The 14,939-nt window shown below is 39.0% G+C and overlaps 1 protein-coding gene across 3 annotated transcripts in view; it reads left to right on the top strand.

Moving 5' to 3' along the window:
• RARS2 (arginyl-tRNA synthetase 2, mitochondrial) overlaps nucleotides 1-14,939 on the top strand; it is a 61,683-nt gene that overhangs the window by 9,803 nt on the left and 36,941 nt on the right. For 2 of the 3 annotated variants that reach the window (XM_032771837.2, XM_032771838.2), the window contains exons 3-7: nucleotides 878-983; nucleotides 5,320-5,403; nucleotides 7,620-7,717; nucleotides 9,326-9,381; nucleotides 11,033-11,116. In XM_032771837.2, coding sequence (XP_032627728.1) covers nucleotides 878-983; nucleotides 5,320-5,403; nucleotides 7,620-7,717; nucleotides 9,326-9,381; nucleotides 11,033-11,116 — 428 coding nt within the window. The remainder of the gene's footprint in view (nucleotides 1-877; nucleotides 984-5,319; nucleotides 5,404-7,619; nucleotides 7,718-9,325; nucleotides 9,382-11,032; nucleotides 11,117-14,939) is intronic. The other variant, XM_032771839.2, reaches the window with a different exon arrangement.

The raw sequence follows: 14,939 nt of genomic DNA, 5'->3' as shown, positions 1-14,939 counted from the left end.
TGGGAGAGTCTACTACTATTCCCTTAACCTGTGCTCAAGACAGTTTGCCTGGCAAAGGAAAAAGAATTCCTTTAAACTAGCTAACCGACTAATTCCACCTATACTTCAGTTGTTCTGTAAGTAGTCTTTGCTACTTTTTATACCCCTCTAGCGTGAGATGATCGAAAAATGCTAACACAACTACATTTTCCATCCTATGATATCATTGGGAATCTGGCTAATTTCCTCAAGTCTGGTAGTCTGTCTCACACATGCAATGTGCCCTCTATACTCTTGTGAAATATTGTTTGCTTATTAGATTTGGCTTTTGAAAACCACTGAAGATTACAGACATTCTGAAAAGTTTTAGGGAAATAGTATTTTTCCACAGGCTGTGTGATTTCATTATTGAATATTTCTTCCTTAGCCAGTATCTTTCAGATATCATAAATTGTTCAGTTTTGCCTTTTCTCCTTTAAATTGAACAGGAGAAGCCTCATGCACTTTATGCTTATGTAGGTTATGCACACTAGTCGACAATTGTCTCCTATATCATTTACCTTTTCACTGGTCTGTCTAATAAGTATTGATACTCCTTTTTAGCAGTTACTGAAATTAACAAGTGGTTATTGGAAAAATATCTGCTAAAAGTTCCATTATTACTCAGATGAAATTGTGATATGCTCTTGTGGTTCTTCTCAAAGGATATTGGGAACAGGCAAAACATGTCTGATGCTTTTTGTTGTTTGACATGAAGGCTTTGAGTGAATGCTGAAATGGAATTATTCCCTACTAAAATGGACTATTAACATTTAGTAAATTTCCCCAGCGTTTCAATAGATTTTAGTAACAGCAAACTGTGTTTTACCCAATCTCAATATTTTATGTCTTTCTCTAGGCCAGTTGCTGATTTCCAGCTCTTTGTGGGTTCTGTGATAGAGGACAAGTCTAGTGATCGTTCAAAGCCAGATCTTCAGCTTCAAACTCAGAGGCTAGCAGAGAAGGTACTCTGGCACAATAAGCTTCTTTATTTGATACAATAACAAGCTTATTAGATTAAAGGAAATGTAGCAAATTCCTTAGAGAAAATGGTACTCACGCACAAACAGCTCCTACTGATTCCAGTGACAGCTGCACCCATTTGAGTGAGTGTAACATAACAGCAGCCATTTGACCCAACTGAACATGACCTCTTCATGGGAAATTAGAGAAAAAGGGTTAGATAAGAGTACTATAAAATGATGTCACCGTTTGATTTAAAACAAAAATAACTTGGGAGTAATTAATTGTTCAGTGTGACATTGAGAAGTGATGTCTAAAGTGTATACAGAGTCCATTCTGAGTCCATACTATTTAATATTCTTCTTAATGGTTTAGAGGCTATGTCAAATCTGTAAATGATACAAAGCTGATAAGTATCATAAATACTTGGGCAAATAGAATTATAATAGGATATGATCTTAATATACTGGAAGAAAGGATTACCATAAAAAAAGGAGATTCACTAAAGGTGAATGTAAACTAATATGCATAATACCCACATAGAAAGCTGTGTGTAAATACTACAGAAGGATGTTGTTGTGCAAGATTGAATGTGTTGCCTGTGCAGTTTTATGACAAAACAAGTAAATACTAAGAATGAGTTATACTGATAGAGGAGTGTCACATGTAAAAACAACTGAAGTAACGATTGAGTGTTGGCTAGGCCTTATTGGGATACTGTATTCAGTTTTGACACTAGACTTCCAACAGACTGGAGGGAGTTCAGAGAAAAGCAGCAAAAACAAGAAGTTTGGCGAGTGAAACTCTGAGGGAAAGTGACAGGATCTGGGAAAGAGATGAGATGATAGAGGGAAGATGTAAGAGGTACTGTGGCCAAGAAGTGCTTTGTGTAGCTCATAGATGAAGAAACAAAGGCCTAAAACCTGTTCTGATTTACACTGATTGCCTGTAGCCTCAGGAGACTATTCTGGTAGCTGGGGATTGTCCGAGACTAATGCAGGTTCGAGTAAGTATTTGATTGAGAGAGGAAAATCAAAACATGACAGATTGAAATTTTAAACCACGTGGCTGTTTATTAATGGGGATAAGTTAAAACTTGGGCCAGGGAAGGGTAATCTATCAACTAGGAATACTATCAGAATAAAACTATACCCAACTTGAAACAGTCTATTTACATCCAACAACAAGAAACCAAACGATCTATGATCAACTACTCACTAAAAACCAGAGCAGATACACAAAACTAAGTAAACTGTACACTCATTAACCGAATATTGTAAAATACACCAACCAACCACAATGGCAGTTAATACAACAATTTGGCTCTCATATACTGTATACACGACTTTGCACCAAGTAAGGGAAGGGAAAAAAGGGAAGAGGCTAAGCAAACAGAGTATTTATAGAAATTAAAATGCACATACCACACTCCAAGCACAACTGACCAGCAGTACGGACACTGAGAGCATGATGAATTGGTGGGAAATAATCCAAAAAACAAAACGAAACGACACGACGCGAGCAGGCAAAATCTGGAGGAGACCCTGGCTGAAAGGGTGATCAGGCCTTTCAGGTAACACGCGAATACTCCTGCCGTTTTTGGCGCGAGATATAGTTTTATTTGAAGGCTCTTACTCATGTTAGCATCTGATTGGTCCCTAGCTCCTTCGCCTTCCAGGTTCCGAGCTGGTGCCCTCTACGTAAACAGGATCTGCACCCGGCACGCTACTTTTTTGTACACGACACTCTACTCTTTTGCACATGGCACTAACTTGACCCACACTTGACCAGACAGAAGGTTCAAGAATAGGCACACAGCACTTTAATGTTGCACACGGCACCATAGGGTAGCACACAGCACTACAGTGTTTCACACGGCACCATTATGACCCCTTGACCGACAATTGGCCATACAGACACCATGTTTGACATAGGTTTAGGGTTGCGACAGGGATCAGCTGAGAATAAAGGAGTCCACCCAACCTCCTACACAGGTGGCCAACAAAAGATTGGTGGGAGCCAATATCACTGCTGTACACCACCTAAGAATACCCCTATGCATGGAGAATCCTCCAGTGGCCAGCTAAAATGGTTTTAAGGCAGCTTAAAAGCACACTTAAGTACCTATATATCTAAGAAGGGTAGAAGGCAAATTACAACCGAACTGGAACAGAGATGGAATTAGAACACGAAGATATACATTCTATAAAATCAGCAGAGTGTCAAAATAAGGGATTAGATAAAAACAGGCACCTCGTCAAGACTATAAATGTATACAAATGGAAAAAGTTTAGAAGCAGAAATTGGTGAAATAAACTGCCTTGCAGTCAACAAGGTTCTTGATATAATAGGTATTATGGGGAAGTGGTGGAATGACAAAAAACATTAGAGGCACTGTAATACTTGGTTACAAACTATGCAGGAAGAATAGGCTGGGCCAAAGAACTGAGAGAATAAGGCTGTGTCTCAAGTATTCCATAGATTATAATGAGATAAAAATGCTGAACTAGGAGGACAATGCAACAGAATCTCTATTGATATAATTCCTAAGCTGTAAAAATATAAATATATTAGTAGCCCTGTACAACTGGTCTCAAGATCAAGAATAAGAAATTGAGCCCACAAACTTGAGACACACCAAAGAGGCAAGTAGAATCTAACAAAATGAGACTAGTGGGAGACATCAGCTGCCCACATGTTAATTGGTCAAATGGCACAGTAGGATAAAGTTCAGAGAAACAATTTCTTCATTCTTTGGAACACTTCTTAGAACAGCTAGTTCTAGAGCACGCAAGAGATTATTCTTGATTAAGTTTTAAGTAACACACGAGTTAATGCAAAAAATGAAGGTAGCTGAGCTATTAAGAAAGTATGATCACAATACAGTAAGGTTCAACATCCAAGGGGAAGGTAAAGCACCACACAGGTGACACAATGACACTATAGAAAGGGAGATTTCAGTTAGATGAGGAGGCTTGGCAAAAAGGCCCTATGAAAAATAAAGGAAGTAAATTAGAGATGACATGGTTGCTCCTTTAAAAAAAATAGACCCTCACAAGGCATGAATGCTGCCAAAATAGACCTGAACGGCAAGCAGTAAACCAGTATGGCTAAATGGTAAGGTTTGAGAGGCTATTTGAACCATCCAGAAAGCCTTCAAAATCTGGAAATCTGATCCTAGTGAAGCCGGAAAACAGGAGCATGAATTAAGGAGGGATGTAGTAAGATATAGTAAGAAATTAGAAGGGACAAAATTAATTTCAAAGAGTAGCTATCTAAAGGTGCCAAACAAACAACAAGATACTTTAAATACATCAGAAGCAGGAAGCCTGCAAAAGAATCAGTGGGTCTGCTGGATCAGTAACTGTTAAAGATAAATAAGGAAGGTAAAGACGTTGCAGAAAAGTTAAGTAATTTCTCTGCATCAGTCTTCATTTCTGAGATGTTGTGGAGATCCCTACGCTGAATCTTTTCTGGTAATAAAGATGGGGTCCTCTCAGAGGTTGAGGTGACAGAAGAAGAGCGGTTGGAGCAATTAGATGATTTAAAATGCAATAAATCTCTAGGCCCAGATGGTACCTCCATGATTTCTGAAAGAGGCCAGTACCAGATGCATACAAGGAAAATGGAAGACTCCTTCAGAAGGCAGATGTGGGATAATCTGCCCCAATATATCTCATCCTGATCTCTAATAGTCAGAGACTGGCTTAAATCCTGAAGCATGATATAATATCCCTTTCAAAAAAATTTTTGCATTAATTTTAATAAATGTGAATGGTCTTGATATCCACAGCCCAGTCTTTTCAATCTCTCTTCATATGAAAGTTTTTCCAGGCCTCTGATTGTTCATATTACTATTCTCTGAACCCCTCTAGTTCTGCGATATCCTTTCTGAGATGAGGCAACTAGTTTTGGACATTGCAGATGAGGCTATATCAGTGGTGGGCAACTTGCAGCCCGTCAGGGTAATCCACTAGTTGACCGCGAGACAGTTTATTTACACAAACTGTCGATAGGCACGGCTGCCTGCAGCTCCCAGTGGCCGCGCGGTCGACTGCTGCTGCTCTCCCGTTGACTCTGTTTCTGCTTCTTGCCGCAGTGAAGTATGGTGGAGATGGTTTGAAAATAATGAACGCAAGTCTACCTTTCTATGAGGGGATGGATTTATTAGTATAGGGACTATATGTATAGGGACTATATGTATAGGGACATAGTATAGGGACTATATTAGTATAGGGACACTGTATGTCCCTTCCATCCTAAATGATTCTATCCAATATAATATTGCATGTCTAATGAAGAAAATGATTTATTCACCTGTTTGTGTGTGTGTTTTAGCTAAAATGTGATACAGTAGTGAGTGAAATCAGCACTGGTCCAGGAACAGTGAACTTCACAATAAATAGAGAATTATTAGCAAAGGTAAGTGTTTTAATGCATGCCAAATATTAACAATAATGACAAAATTAGCTCCTCTACATAGAAATGAAAAACATCTACTGTAGTCTTAGTGTAGAACTTTACATTCAAAACATTCATTGTTTCTGTTTGAAAACCATATATTCCCTCTCTCTAAGGATTGGCTAAACAGCTGTCTTTTATTATGCATGCTGAGAATTTGGAATCAGGTTCACAAAGATCTCTTCTTAAAAATATAAGGAAGTAGTTTCTCTGACGTGGCTTGATAATTCTGACTTTTCTTCTTCCCCTGTTCCCTTTAAAGGCTAAATTAGGGTCAGGTCCTAAAGTGTGCAAGTCAAATATTTAATCTTGGTTCTTGTGCTCCAAGACCTTTGCTAGAGGTGAAAAATACTATTTTATAAAGACATCTACAATTGTAATTTTTGCTCTTTAGATTTTACTGTATTATGGTTTATTACAAAACAGGAGTGTCTCTTCTTCAAAGACTGGTGGCTAATGGGAAAAGACAGCTTAAATGTTAAATCAATAACTTGCTGGAGGGTAGTTGGCCACTCACCTTCATCATTGATAGTATTATCTGAAAGTAGATTGATTTCTGGGTCCCTGTTTTAAGATCCTTAGGGACATAGGTGGATGGCTGGTACAGCTAAACTCAAAAAGTCCTTTTGTCAGTTGGTTGCTCAGCTAGTTCATAGAGCTAGGTGCACCATATAGTTCAGAAAATCTAAACCAGAGACTGAGCAGTGGATTTGACAGGTGGTTGTCTTGGAAAACTGACTGCCTGTGTCCTGGGGAAATGAAAATTCTCATCTATATTGGTGAAGCCCAAGAAGTTGCCTTTTCCTGTAAAGACTTTTGCTGAATACTTTTACGTTGTGGTCATCAATTTGTATGTAATAGAAATTAAGAATACTCTCATTCAGTCTGCTTCTTAGCTATTAGTGCTATGTGCACTTCTACTGATTAGATCCTTTTTTATTTCCTACCTTATCCTATGAGAAACATTAACATAGTTACAAATGCCATAAAATTATCATTTAATTTTAAACTGGTTATGTATAATTTACCTTAACAATGTGTGAATTTAGTGTGACTGTTCTATCAAATTTTTATTGGCTCTTCTTTCAGAGCTGATTAATGGGCAGGATTTGGTCAGATTGTCAGTTAAATCAAAAGTTTCCTCTCTTTGGGCCCTGTTTAGCACTCCTTATTCATGCACAATGCCCACTGACTGCTTGACTTCAGTGTGAGCTTTGCCAGACTCAGTGCAGAATTAGGGCATAATAATGCCCCACTCAAGTTATGAGGAAGAGAGGAGGAGTGTGGTAAAGAGACGGAGAAGGAAATGGGGGGAAAAAAACATAGACCCAAATCCTTTAAGTAGGGGACAGGAAAATGAGACCATTGGCCTATTGTAATTTTGGTTATCTAATGGGATGGGCCCTAATACTATAGTAATACTGTAGGTGCCATTATAAGAGCATAAAATATTTCTGTTAAAGAGCAATTCCGTTTCTGTGTTTCTGCATTAGTGGCCTTTACCTGTTCTGCGGAATCCTCATATTCTTTGTTAAAATCTTTGCTCTTCATGGATATGTCATTTCATATGGTTACGGTACCATATACCCTTCAGCAAGCCTGCCCAGTATCTGTAGCCCAACATGCTAAATTTTTGTTACAGACAAGTATATACAAAAACATATGTTTACTGAGCTAATACAATCCTTTTTTATATATTGAATTAAATAAAAATCTCAATTTTTTAATGTTTTCCAATGTATTTTAGTCACCCCTCATAATTTCAAGGGACAAAGATGCAAAATGGAAGGTGGTGCAAAATGTTGTGGGATGAGGGGCCCACTAATCCTAACCTAACCCTACCTCTGAAGTTTCTTCCTTTGCCCTCTAACCGGAGTGACAAATAGCGATATTAGTGGATATCAGGCTTTTTTGGTTTTCTGATTTTCATCAAAATTAGTGGGGCCTGGAAAATTCCCTGAAATTTTGGAGTTTTCAAAAATTGTTGTTACAGACGGACATATAAAAATGCCATGGGGCTGAATGTGGAGCCAACTATAGCCCTTAATGGGATTGCTTACATGCGTAAAGGCTGCAGGATTAGGCTCTTAGGCAATTAGTAAAACATTAAAAAAATTCTTTGTTAATTACTCTTTTTCTGTCAATGAAGTACTTTTCCAAGCCTTTTTGCTTTTTAGACTGTGTTGCAGCAGGTATTTAAAGATGGCTCAGAATATGGAATAAAAAGTGAACTTTTCTCTACGCTTCCCAGAAGAAAGATAATAATTGAGTTTAGGTGAGTACATGGGTGAAGTCCTTTTACAAGAATCAGTAAAATACCTTATGTTCTTTAATAACAAAGGTGATGCTGCTGCATTTTTACATGTATGGTATTCAACTACATTAGTACATGGGTAGCTTATTTGCAAATACAACATAAATCATATTTGGGGCCTTTTTCCCCCTAGAACTGTTAAGTATATCTTCACTATTTAGTGTGATAGTTCAAGCTTTGATTTGACCCTCATTAAGAATGTTCTGATTTGGAGGATGATAGTCTTTTTCGTTTTAATTAATTCTGTTATGAAGAAACTAAAGCTGAATTTTCAGCCTTTATCCTCCATTTTTTAGATTTTAACTGAGCTTCAGTTGTTGTTAGTGCTATTCTGCACCAGCAGTTATTTGCACTTGCAATTTAGATCTCTTTGATGCCTACATCCAAGATTTTCAGGAACAATCAAGCATTTATTTGTCTAAATGTCCTCAACTGCAGGCACAAAACTACTGGTGCAAAATTGTATCTCCAGTTATTTGTTCCTGAAGAAAACAGATACCTGGTTAAGACTCTTTATTTCAGAATATTTGAGTTGTACTCTGGTTTGCTTGCTCACTTGTTCATCTTCCAGCAACTGGTTAGGTTGGCATCTGAACAGCAAAGATATTATCCGGTCAGAAATAAGTAGTTGGCTACTTAAAATTTTGGGTTGGATGTTCAGACCCTGGCCTGAGTATATTTTTTTTCAGTCACAAATAATTGTGAGCACAAGTTTGTGTCCACAAAAAATGAACTTCAGTCTGAAAATCTGGCTCAAAATTATAAAAAGACTCTTTTGCCTTATCTTCGTTGTGCTGCGACCTGGACAACCTGCCAGCAGAGGGGGCACAAGAGAACTAGCAAATCAAGGATAATCAAGCAAATCAAAGCGTCCAGGAGAAGTAAACTTTAAATGCCCTGAGGTTAATTAACCTAAATGATTCTGACTTACAAATGAGGAAGTAAATGAAATCACTTTGGCTTGTTCTCACCTGGGGCGGGGAGTGTGTGTGTGGGGTGCTTTGCTTTGAAAATATTTACCAGCGCTCTGGTGGGGTTTGACTGAATTTAATCCCTGCAAATAATAATACTTGATTGCCTTTACTTGGGGTTGGTATTTGAAAAGGAGTATGCCCTGAAGGGCATACATACTGGATAGGGGTTTGTATGAGAGCCTTGCGATGCAATCACATTTACTCCTAGGAAGGGAGGTATCGTATAAAAGTAAAGGTCTGTTGTGAAAAATCCATACTTGCATAATTTTTATAGAGTGACAGAGCATGGTGTGAGTACTTTGTTATCTACTTAGGATTGTTTTTGAAAGTTGTATACTAAATAGGAAGGCAACACTTTTTTTTTTTTTTTTTAATGCCTTGCCCTCTGGAGCAGAATTGGGACCTGGATCCCAGCTCATAATTAGATCAGCCTGGGAATTTTATTGGAAAGGGTGGCAACTGTGTTTTTCTTTAGCGCTTTTCAGGACATGGGAAGAGTGTAGCAACTGTTTGGATGTTTGTTAGGGGAGACAATGGTCTGGCAGTTGTATGTTTTGTACAGTGAACAAATGTTAACTGTGGGTATTTATTGCAGTTCACCCAATATTGCCAAAAAGTTTCATGTAGGACATTTGCGTTCCACGATAATAGGTAAGCACACATTTAACTACAGCCTAGAAAATCTTCTATATCTCTTCTATGGAGTTCAATAGAAAATCCTATTAAATTTCATTCTTATAGTGGAAAGGCCATGTCAGGCCACCCTTATGTTTAGTAAGAACCTCCTACCACTTAATCAGTGAAGGAAGGGCGTAAACAACAAAAACTCATAGTCTGTTACTGGCAGATTTATTAATGAGCACATTACTTAGTTTTAGTACTGTGAGCATTAAATGAGGAAATCCCAAATTAGAGCTTTAAAATGGCATCCTAGAAAGATACTGATAGAAGCCTTTGTTGGTATTTTTTGAGTCCTTATAAGGCTAACTTTCATTTCCGGTTTGTCCGGTTGTCTTAGAAGTTGTCTGACATCAGGTTTGTTGGTAATTCGTTAACTACAATATATCAGTGTTGCTGTCATGGTGATTGTGGGCCCAGTTCTGCCCTCAAATATATGGGCTAAAACTCCCGTTGACTCCTGTACATAACTGAATAGTTGTGTGTTAGTTTGCTGCTCAACACTCCAATGGCACAAAAACTATTAAGTGAAATTTTAGCTTCGTTGTTTTTTCTCTTTCCCCAAATCAGTGTATAAAGTACTATTTTACTGACAAGGATAACTGACTGCACTTCATCTATTGAGTTAATACTGCATCCAACCATTCTGTACCAATGTAATTGTTAGCTAAGTGATACAAGATGTCAAAGCTCCTTTTTATACCATCTCTTGTGGGGAGGACCATTCCCCAAAATAATCCTATAGATCACTGTCTACACAAAAGGGATGAAATAAACTGAATAGAATGAATGAATCTAATAGAAAATTATGGTTGGATGCTGTAACATGGTGTCAAGATAGAGGTTCCAGGAGAAAGACACAGAGCTCTGCAGTGTCCTTTTATACTCCTGCGTCGGAGCTAAAAAGGTTTAAGCCCCTTTAAAGCAGGGGAAACCAGAGGCATGGACACAGAAGTTAAGCAAGGAAAAATCCTAAGAACAGCCCAGCTCAGGAGAAAGATGAGGTTGAGGGTTTTTTTGCATTTTAATTACAGTAATATTAAAAGCAAGCTTCGGGAAGGGGTTAAGACTGGACCCTGTCTTGTGGGTATAATGTGTTAGGAGCTGAGTTAGAGTGCAGCCTGTTTACAGATGCTGTGGTGGTTCAAGCACAGTGCTGGAAGTCATGAGTTTTTGGTTCTTTTCTCAGCTTTGCCATTGACACGTTTGGTGAACTTGGGCAATCATGTAACTTCTTTGTGTCTGTTTGCCTATCTGAAAAAATGGGGTCGGAGACTGATATAGTCTACAGAGGTGTTGTGAGGATGCACTGAGGCTTGAAAAGCATTTTGTCACGGTCAGCTGAAGAGCACCATATAAACACAAAATATTATGTTTATTTTCTGTATAACAATGAAAGAATATACAGTACCTTCCAAGTGCACAGAACCCCCCACAAGGCCTAAAAGAATTAACAGTCTGATTCATTTCAGCAAGAAATTTGGTAGAACAGTACATTTTATTGGATTTGTAATGAGGAGGGAATACAGATTGTATGAAAACAAAACTATTATTATGACTGAGAGAACTCTTACCGTTTTGAGTAATAATAATAATAATAATAATAATTTTGATTGGTTACCAGGGAATTTTGTAGCAAACCTCAAAGAAGCACTTGGACATCAAGTAACAAGAATAAATTACCTTGGAGACTGGGGCATGCAGTTTGGTATGTTTGTTTTTCTCTTTCACAGATAACATTATTTAGGCTTACAACCTCAATTTCTTGCTGCCTCACTGGATTTGACTATCGCGAAGATTAATAATTGGACAGGCTCATGCTGCTAAAACAAGTTATAGACAATAAGTGTATGGTTACAGCTGTTGTGTCTATACCCTAATATTGAATTATTTTGTCATGCAAAACCCTTCATGACTTTGGGAGTTTTGCTTGTGTAAGGACTACAGGAGACTGAACCCACTGTATTCAATTTATTTACCTCACACTTGTAGACATAACCATAGAATAAATTTCTTATTTTGTGAAACAGTAGAGGAATTTGCATTCATGTTGCAGATTTTCTCTCCTCTCCTGCACTCTGTTTTATGCCTTTAACTTATCAAACCCCTTTAGGCCCATGCCTACTAATGTGCAGAACTACGCATGGTTGATGATAATTACAAATCCCTGTTTGCCAGAGCTGCTACTAAAATCAAACATCTGAGAAATGTTCGAATAGCAGCTATTTAAAAAGTGCGTGAAGAAAGAAGAGGGTAATATCAATATCAGTTTTACCCCCACAATTGTAGAAGCAAGGACTGAAAATTATACTGCTCTGGAGTCTAAGATGGGCAAATGTTTATTCTTGCACCAATGACTACCCTAATGTCTCATGTCACATGAGCCACCATGGCTATAAACATTTGTTTTATATCTTAGGAGAACTGAGATCCATTCCAAGCTTCATAGTGGTAAATAGCATCATTTTTTTAACCTTATCAGTCTGAAAGATATCAAACCTTAATGTCACCATACTTTTGCGTCTTCGCTTCCACCCCCTCCAAAAGAGCTATTTGTGATCGTTTTCTAGAGGTTTTAAAAAGGTATTAGCACTAACTTTCTTTTACTCTGAGGCTGGAGTATACTCACGGTAGCTAATACTTTCAGACTTTGAAGACAGATGGATTTAAAAAAAAATTAGTACCAATAAAATTTTTGTTTAAAAAACAAAAAGCAGACAACTATTTTTCTAAAATGTGTGGCACAAATAAAATAATTGTGTGTCATGGTACATTTATGGCATTCGGTTAACACCCAAAATCATACCAATAAACTTCTATGCCCCTGCATATCGTGTTCAATCTCCATATATTAAATGCCAGCCCTGAACAATTCTACTTGTCCACTTGTTTGGGACAAGTATCTTTTTGTTTGGTAGGTTGGTTTGTTTTGGACAGATGAGAAAAATGTTAGTATATTCATAATCCATACGTGGCTGGGTGGATATTTTCACATGACAGTTTTGCAAGGCAACTTAATTGAATTTTCTGACACTTTGAAGTCTGGTAATGAATATTTTGCATTTTGTCATGTTATTGCAACCAAGGCTCTTTAAACTGAGCCCTGTGGAATTTAATGAGGGATACTTGTGTGATGAATTGCCTTAAAATTAGACTGACTTCATAGTTGCGTGTTTTATTTTATTTTTATCCTTTTGATATGACTTCATCATTTTTTTTCTTAAAGTAGACACTGCAACAATATTTAAATAGCAAAATAAAATCTGGTTAAGGGTGCTTTTCCCTACTATGCTTATCTGCTCTGTTCTTGAGAAGTAAATAGTTTGATTGCAGAATGGTGCTCCCGGAGAACTTTGAATAGCAGGGATTTTATATATTGCTGCATACATCTTGATGTCAGGAAAGGTAGCTGGAGAGCATATTGTGTATATGGGAACCTTCAATCTAAAGTATAGCTGGTAGGTCATATTTTTGAGCTATTAGTTTTAACTGTCCCCTTTAAAACAGATGTTCTCTTATATTGCCCTTTTCAGTTCCAATATTTAACAGCTTTGATAAAGGATGTGACCATGGTTCACAAAATTATAGCTCAGGAATTTTATTATAATGGTACTTCCCAGAAGCACCACTATAGTTAATGAGTTGTCAGCGTGTCTGTTATAACCACCATTTACAAGGAGTTTATAACTTAGCCTTCTAAAGAGTATCCAGCTGAAACTTGGCAGACAAGTTTCCAGGCGAGAGGCAGTTTTTAAAATATAGAACTGAATTTAAATGGGATTAGCCCTTTTTTTATTTCTTTTCCAGGATATTGTCTTGCTTCCCTTATTAAACTCCTCCTAGGACCTCTATTGCAATCTCTGTGCTTCCAACAGGAACTGGACAAGACTCTTTTGAAGTACAGTAACTCTTCATTTAACATTGTCCTGCTTAACGTTGGTTCAGTGTTACATCCCTGCTCAATTAGGGAACATGCTCATTTAAAGATATGCAATGCTTCCTTATAACATCATTTGGCTACCTGCTTGTAAGATTCTGTGGAAGAGCAGCAACTTTACAGGGGAGCGTTGCACAAGTTCCGCTTCTCCGCCTCCTCCTCTTCCCTCCCAGCGGAGGGAGGAGCAGGGAAGCACTGTGTCTCAACTCCTCCCCCTCCCTCCTAGAAAGTCCTAAGAGCCACTAAACAGCTGTTTGGCGGCAAGGAAGCCGTGGGAGGGAGGGAGGGGCAGGAGCACGGAAGTGCTGCCTCTCCGCTCCTGCCCCTCCCTCCCAGAAGGTCCTAAGCATCGCTAAACAGCTGTTTAGCAGTGCTTAGGATTTTCTGGGAGGGAGGGGAAGGACTGGAGACACGGGGCTTCTCCGCTGCTTCCCACTCCCTCACAGCACTTAGCAGTTAGGACTTTCTGGGAGGGAGGGGCAGGAGTGGAGAAGCGCTGCATCTCTTCTCCTCCCCCTCCCTCCCAGAAAGTCCGAAGTGCACCAAACAGTTGTTTGGAGGTGCTTGGGACTTGGGGGTGGGGGTGGAGGAGGGAATGTAGCGTGCTCCGGAGAGGAGCTGGAGTAGGGGTGGGAAGAGGTGGGCCTGGAGTGGAGCGGGGACAGGAAGAGGCAGACCTGGAGCGTTCTCGGCAAAGTCTGAACCTATTCTTCTCCAGGGAAGCTGCTGCTTGCTGCTACAAAGGTGTTTCCTAGCATCCTTGCCTGCAGCGGGCTGTGCCTGTGTGGCGTAAGCAGGGACACTTCCCAACCACAGTACAGTACTGTACAGTATATAATGCCTTTTGTCTGCCCCCTAAACATTTCCTTGGAGCCTAACCCCCCGCATTTACATTAAATCTTATGGCAAAACTGGATTCGCTTAACATTGTTTCACTTAAAGTTGCATTTTTCAGGAACATAACTACAATGTTAAGTGAGGAGTTACTGTACTTCCTTTTTCAGCTGGAGAGGTTATTCCAAAGTGGTGCACACTCTCCCTCTTCAGGGATACGTGTACCATCTCCCCGGCAGTCCGAGTCCTTGACAGCTCAGAGGGAACATGGATTTAAAATCAACCCCAGCTCTCCTGAATGGCTGCAGAGGCAGCTGGATGAGTTCTTTTGATTTAAAGATGAGGAAAGGACTTGAATTTCTTAGTCTTTGAGGCTATCTGTGGGCGGTTCTGAAGCCTCTCAGGTGATCTAGTTCAAACAGGAATTAATTCAGCGAAGTCCTATGGCCTGTGTTTATACAGGAGGTCAGACTAGATGATCACAGTGGTTCTGTCTAGCCTTATAATCTATGAATGTTTGGGCCATTCTAAAACCAAACCAAATACATTTAAAGAAATAATCAAGTCATGCATCTTCATGCGTTTGATTCACGCTAGGGTCTGTGGTGACTACACACGAGAGAGAGACTAGCTGAGAGTCTCAGGTAGCAGAAGGTGCTCATGGAAGGAGGGTTGTGGCAGTGCAGCATGCCTGCAGCCTCTTGGTCTCTCAAGACCACTATTAAAGTGGTTGGTATTGGTGAGGGAGGGAGCGAGCATG

The sequence above is a fragment of the Chelonoidis abingdonii genome, chromosome 3, assembly GCF_003597395.2.
Source record: "Chelonoidis abingdonii isolate Lonesome George chromosome 3, CheloAbing_2.0, whole genome shotgun sequence".
NCBI lineage: Eukaryota > Metazoa > Chordata > Testudines > Testudinidae > Chelonoidis > Chelonoidis abingdonii.
This window is presented reverse-complemented; position numbering and strand designations above follow the sequence as displayed.